General features: G+C 39.6%; 2 protein-coding genes across 3 annotated transcripts in view; one reads left to right on the forward strand and one right to left on the reverse strand.

Moving 5' to 3' along the window:
• Positions 291-1,945, forward strand: LOC104730108 (UPF0725 protein At3g57210-like). Its single transcript, XM_019232160.1, has 5 exons — positions 291-556; positions 669-800; positions 906-1,095; positions 1,193-1,302; positions 1,386-1,945. The coding sequence occupies exons 1-5, from the start codon at positions 479-481 to the stop codon at positions 1,737-1,739; spliced, it is 864 nt and encodes a 287-aa protein (XP_019087705.1). The 5' UTR covers positions 291-478; the 3' UTR covers positions 1,740-1,945.
• The window catches only part of LOC104730116, a 4,929-nt gene continuing 2,355 nt past the window's right edge, over positions 3,104-5,677 (reverse strand). Inside the window, exons 2-5 of one of the 2 annotated variants that reach the window (XM_010449226.2) lie at positions 4,791-5,627; positions 3,756-4,054; positions 3,430-3,673; positions 3,104-3,320 (exon numbers count right to left, since the gene is read on the reverse strand). In XM_010449226.2, the coding sequence (XP_010447528.1) occupies positions 3,219-3,320; positions 3,430-3,673; positions 3,756-4,054; positions 4,791-5,627 (1,482 nt within the window). In that variant the 3' untranslated portion in view covers positions 3,104-3,218. The remainder of the gene's footprint in view (positions 3,321-3,429; positions 3,674-3,755; positions 4,055-4,790; positions 5,628-5,677) is intronic. The other variant, XM_019236221.1, reaches the window with a different exon arrangement.

Genomic DNA, 5,677 nt, shown 5'->3' on the forward strand with positions numbered 1-5,677 from the left:
AGGAGAGAGAGGTTAGATTCTTTGATTTTGGTAATGGCTATGAACACTCCTTTTTTTTACCTCTGAAACAATGCCTTGAAGACCTCCTTCCAAGCAAACTCTAATGGCATCTTCGAGTGAGTTTACAATAGGCGACAGGGTGAAATCCCTAACAATCCCTAACAGCCAAGCTCATTGATCGTGTGTAGTCCGGCAAAGATTAAAAGTATCTGTCATTTGGCTAAACAAAAACACTTATCTCAATCTCATCATACTCTAAAAAAATGTTTTTTTTTTTTTTTNAAAAAAATTTTTTTTTTTTTTTTTTTTGGGTTGAATAAATTTAACAGAAGCCCATAAAAGGAGTCGGCCTGATGGACAAGGGGGACATATAATCGCGTGGTGCAAACCTAAATCAACCGGAAGCATCAGCTGCTCGCTTCTAGGGTTCCTCTCTTTTTTTTGCCCAAACCACATAAGATTTAGGAGGGAGACGACGATGTCGCTGCGGATTGAAAGCAACGACGCCATGGATAGTGATTCTCGTCAGAGACCGAAACGATTGAAGAAATGCGACGTAAGTCTTTCAACTTCTTATATACTTTTTTGTAAGAGATTTGCTTTTCGATCCGTTATATATCGATAGATTAAGGTTTTAATTAAGAGATGGTTCATTGAATGGTTCTTAGGGGTTCGGTACAGTGGTCCTTGGTTATGGCCGTGAACTGTTGAGAGAAGTCTGTGATGATCGGTGGTCACCTTGTTGTGGATTAGTACGCCTTTATGCCAGGATGGGCCTTCATCGTTACAATTTGCTCAAGGTTCTCTTTTTTTTTCTCTTAATTCCTTCTTTCTTTGTCTTGGTTTTGTCATCTTAATTTGTACCACATTCAATTTTTCTTACTTTTTTTGTTTGATCATCACAGGGAACAAACTTACAGTTCAGGCATGTCAAGAAATACCAAAGGACCACGGGTTCTACTGCTTGTTCTAATTACTACATTACTTTGGTTGCTAAGGATCCAGCTACCAGAAAACTTTTATATTTTCATACTAAAATTGATGAAGAATGTTATTGCAAGTTTATTTTGACGTGCGATATTGCTAGACCTCGAGGTAAAATGTTCATTCATTTTTTTTATGCAACAAGTTGTTATAACAACCAAGTAACTCATCATAAGCACTAACTGATATGTCTTAAATCTTGTATTAGGGACAAACAACACCGATGATGATGCGTTGATAGCTGAATTCTACCTCATAGGTAGCGTGCCTAAGTGCCCCCCAGAGGATCTTTTCCAAAATAGTAACCGGTTTTACGTGGTAAGATCACGTTAAACTTTGTCTGTGCTTTTAGCTCATGATCTAGAACCAAGCAGTGATTGATGTTTTTTTGCTTTTTGCAGGTGAAGGGATCGGAGCTGCAACAAAATGACTGGATTCGTCTATATCTGGAACTTGCAGTTGCCACAACTCATACGAACAAGGGTAGAAATCATGATCTGTCCAACTTGAAGATTCTGAAAGTGGCCATAGAAGCTACTGAAGACTTGGATCCACCTAATGAGGGATCACTCAACGCCTTGAATGCACTTGTCTACATAAGGTACGAGGACTCTTGTGAGTCTCGGGTTGGTAAGGATGTCGATCGCATTGCTATTGTTAAAAGAAGCTACAGTCATGGAAGCTTTGTTCTCGAGGGTCAGAATATGGCTTTCAAATCCGAGGTGGCGCATGGCTTACAAAATCTGCGGATTTGACTTTTGGCTCTCTCTCTCGTCTGCACTAGAGAATCCATTTGAAAATATGGATCAGATGATAATAAACTATTAATGGTCGAATAATTTGTTTATATTATGTAACGATCTTTCGTAATTAATATATCTATGTCTGTAAGATTTAACTTTTGGTAGAACGGAATGAGAATCAATATGTTTGAAAACTAATATTAAGTTTGCGAGTGTTAAAACACAATTAATGTCTTTTTTTTTGGGTTTTGGTCAAGCATTATGTTTTTAGTATGGATTTTTCATGGTTTCAAAACACATACACAGTATATGGTTTCCCCTTCTTGTTTGCAGGGATTCTAATTCACTCCAAGGGAGAGTTTGAGTGACAAAATTAAGGCAATGGTAATAAGATTTTCCAAAACAACTTCTAGTAATTGGATTGGCTGCAACATTATTTATAGTCAACCATCAGTGGATTGGCTGCATTATAGAAAAAGACTTCATCGGCTGACAATGTATATAAAAACAACTTCTAGCAATGGGATTGACACCAATGCAGTGAGCAAACTTCGGCTATGCATAAGGCCTATCTCAATAGCGACAATAACCACAAGAGATTAGAGGGAATACATGTACATACCCACAGATTAAACACACAGAAATGATATCATTGTGGAAAATAAGGATACCAACTGTGAGATTTCTCTTGTTTGAGAAAAAGAGGTCTGTGATTCCAATATGTATAATTATCATTAGTCTTTAGAATAATTTAGTGCTTTCTCCTGTGATTAGGTGTTGAAGAAAGCTTCAAGGCCTTTATGCTGCAAGCTGGGTGCGAGATATAGGTCTAAATGATTACAAGAAGAAAGTGGACGCTGAACCTAAAAAAAACAAGCAAAGGACACAGAGAATGAGCCCTCTGTTTTGGAAGATCTTGGTAAGAACTGCAAGAGGTGTCATGGAGGAGACTCTAAGGTCTTTATCATCATGGGTGTGGCTGACTCTCCTCAACGAGATCTACAATCACTCCATCAATTCCCATCACATATTGCATGTACACTGCCTCTCCCATATTGATTACAGAACCGATCATCTTTGTTTCAGGTGACGGACTGAAATGCACAGCCACAATGTCCTCAATGGTCCACCGAGGCACCACCTCAATGAAATCGACGCCATGGTCCTTCTTCGACGATGTCCTTTGGTTTCCCTTCTTCCCTTTTTTAACATGTTTTCTTGCAATTGCTTAGCCTCTTAGCAATGGCATTGGCACCAATGTAGCGAGCAAACTTCAAAAAACAACTCACTGACATTTTTGTTGAGCTGATTCTTTTGGTTTTGTTTGTTTGTGTTTCTGGATGATATAAGAACATTTAAAAATGAACAAATCACACTTTACGGTAATTTTTGTAAATTTTCCATCACTTTTTAATATAGGTAAAATTAACTAATCTGTAGTATAATTGAATGAGAACAAAATTTAAAGGTTTTTAAACATGAATATTCTTATTACACAACTTCAACCACTTCACCTTCTTTGCAAACTGCAACACTAATCTCCAAAGTATTATTCTTCTTTGATTTCACCCTGCAACAATTTCTTCTAGGAGACTGCAGCCAAACAAAAATAATCATATATCAGTAATATATTATTATTTCAAGAATTAATATTAAAAAAAACATGACTATATAACATATATTTAAACATTGTTCAACTTACTCTGTCCCAAAGATGAGGGTCCGGTTTCTTGTAAACAATGATCGTCTTAATGTCGCCAGGATTAGCCATCTTCCACCGACACTCAGGATGAGCCACGCGGTGGATTTCATAACGGCTCACCGTCATATTTGTCACCGGATGAACTCTGGTTGATGTCATATAATACACAAACGGTTTCTGGCACGGATGACGACTCACTGGTCGAGTATTAAAAGCGTATGCTGTGTAATCCGCCCGTCGATACCTATCGGAGATATATAGGTTGTAAAACAAAATGACCATATATACTTACGTAATTTTCTATTCTTTTTGATGATATACATTACCAATTTAAGAAGGTTCTCGACGGCATTTCGATCTCTCGAGCTGAAAATATTCCGCGGAAAATCTGAACTGCGAATCCCCAAGAGACGGAAACAGTCCATTTACGACGTTTGTCGTAACATATCGACTGTTGCATAAGTCCAGCAGAGTCTAGCTTTGCCGGGGCTTGTAGATGCTTCAAGGCGTCGACACGTGTCATGTTTGGGAAGATCGGTTCCACCACGTCGAGGTGATGAACCGTAACCAATGGAGCCACCGGGTGAGCCGCTAGTAAACCAAAGAGATTGCCATACACGTCGTACTGTGAAACACACACAAAAAGAAGACATAATCAATTAATGCCGAACGGAAGACCCGATGTTAAAAAACTACTCTATACCGACCGGTTATTTGGTAGGTAACCGACGATCGGTTCTGTAATCAATGAAACATATCACCAACAAACAAGGAAATTGTCACGTGCGACACACGCGCCGTTAATGGCGTGACAGCTCTCTTAAAGAAACGACCTGACACCGTGACGACGTGTACCTTACTCCGGCAACAATATATAACGTACGGCCAAATTGTGGTCCAGTGACGTGGCATTTTATCATAATTGAGTTTTTTAAAGCCCATCGATTTTTTTTAACCAAAATCGTGTAAAACTTTGTTTGTTAATGAAAAAAAGTCCAAACAGAAAACGTTTTAATTTAATAATCTCGATTACCCATTTAATGCTCTCATTAACTACGTACACATTTATTAAAGAAAACATTTACTATCCATATTAAAATCCAATGATCAAAATAAAATCTAGCTGTAGTTAAAACCTACTTTGCCAATTTAACCAACTGAAACAAAACACGAGTATATTAACTAGATTCGTATTAATCTGACCAAAATATTTATTAATATTGTGTTTGGTTTAAAAAAAAAAATCTGGAGATGTTTTACAGTTAATTAACCAACTTTAGTTAAACTAGATTCATATGAATCTTATGAGAATATTTACTGCTATTATTAATATAATTAAAATAAAAGTGATAATGACTGACCTGGTGAAAACCGAGTTCTTTAGTGAGTGGAACACCGAGTTCGGCCATGCAAGCTTGCATCCGATCATCGGAACCGTACAATGCCGGATACCTTTTGATACACCGATCTTGCATTTTGCTCAGCGCCACCGCTAACGGATAACTTATAGCGAATCCTCCGCCGCCGTAAGCCATACCGTAAGAGAAGTAAATGTTCTGAAGATGACTCTCCGATAAGCTTCCAATGTAGTACATCTGAGTGTGGTCGTACTTCCTCAAAACTCTGATCAGATTCTCGGCGACGAAGACTGTGTCGTCGTCTCCCATAACGAACCATCTCACGTCTTTGAGTCCTAGCTTGAGCGTCTCCGTGACGATTCTCGAGATTCTAATCGCCGATCTGTGTCCTTGTTTGTTCTTGTACGGAAATTTCGAAGTATCGCCGGAGATTCTCACCGGCGGGAGGCTGTTTTCGTCGTCTTCTTCTTCCTTAACCGGTTTCTCTAACCAGACGTAACCGCGCATTTGGTTCGGTTTGTACCAGATCTTGATGTACTCTTTCCTCTGTTTCCATAGCCTCGCCGACGCGGCGATTCCGAAAACAACGTGCTGGAGTCCGGTTTTCGGCGGAGGAGGTGGTGGTGGAAGCGGCGAAGGTGGCGGAGGAGAAGATGCGTAAGGTTCAATTACGGCCGTTTGATTTGAGTGGAAGAGAATCAACGGCTGAGATGAGTTCACGATGTCGTTGAGTCGACGAACAACGGCGGAGAATGGCTCCACGTGACAGGCACGTGAGTTGGAGATGAGCTTGAGTGTGTAGACGACGTAAGTGGCGGAGACGAGGAGGAGGAGCGTCACCATTAGCTTGGAAACGGGTCGGGTCGGTGAACCGGATCCGGATAAAGTCC

This window comes from Camelina sativa, chromosome 2 (genome assembly GCF_000633955.1).
Source record: "Camelina sativa cultivar DH55 chromosome 2, Cs, whole genome shotgun sequence".
Taxonomy (NCBI): domain Eukaryota; kingdom Viridiplantae; phylum Streptophyta; class Magnoliopsida; order Brassicales; family Brassicaceae; genus Camelina; species Camelina sativa.

Coding starts and splice junctions, on each gene's coding strand:
- LOC104730108 (XM_019232160.1), top strand. CDS start 479: ATGTCGCTGCGGATTGAAAGCAACGACGCCATGGATAGTGATTCTCGT. Junction 1,096..1,192: donor CGATATTGCTAGACCTCGAG/GTAAAATGTTCA, acceptor ATCTTGTATTAG/GGACAAACAACACCGATGAT. Junction 1,303..1,385: donor ATAGTAACCGGTTTTACGTG/GTAAGATCACGT, acceptor TGCTTTTTGCAG/GTGAAGGGATCGGAGCTGCA.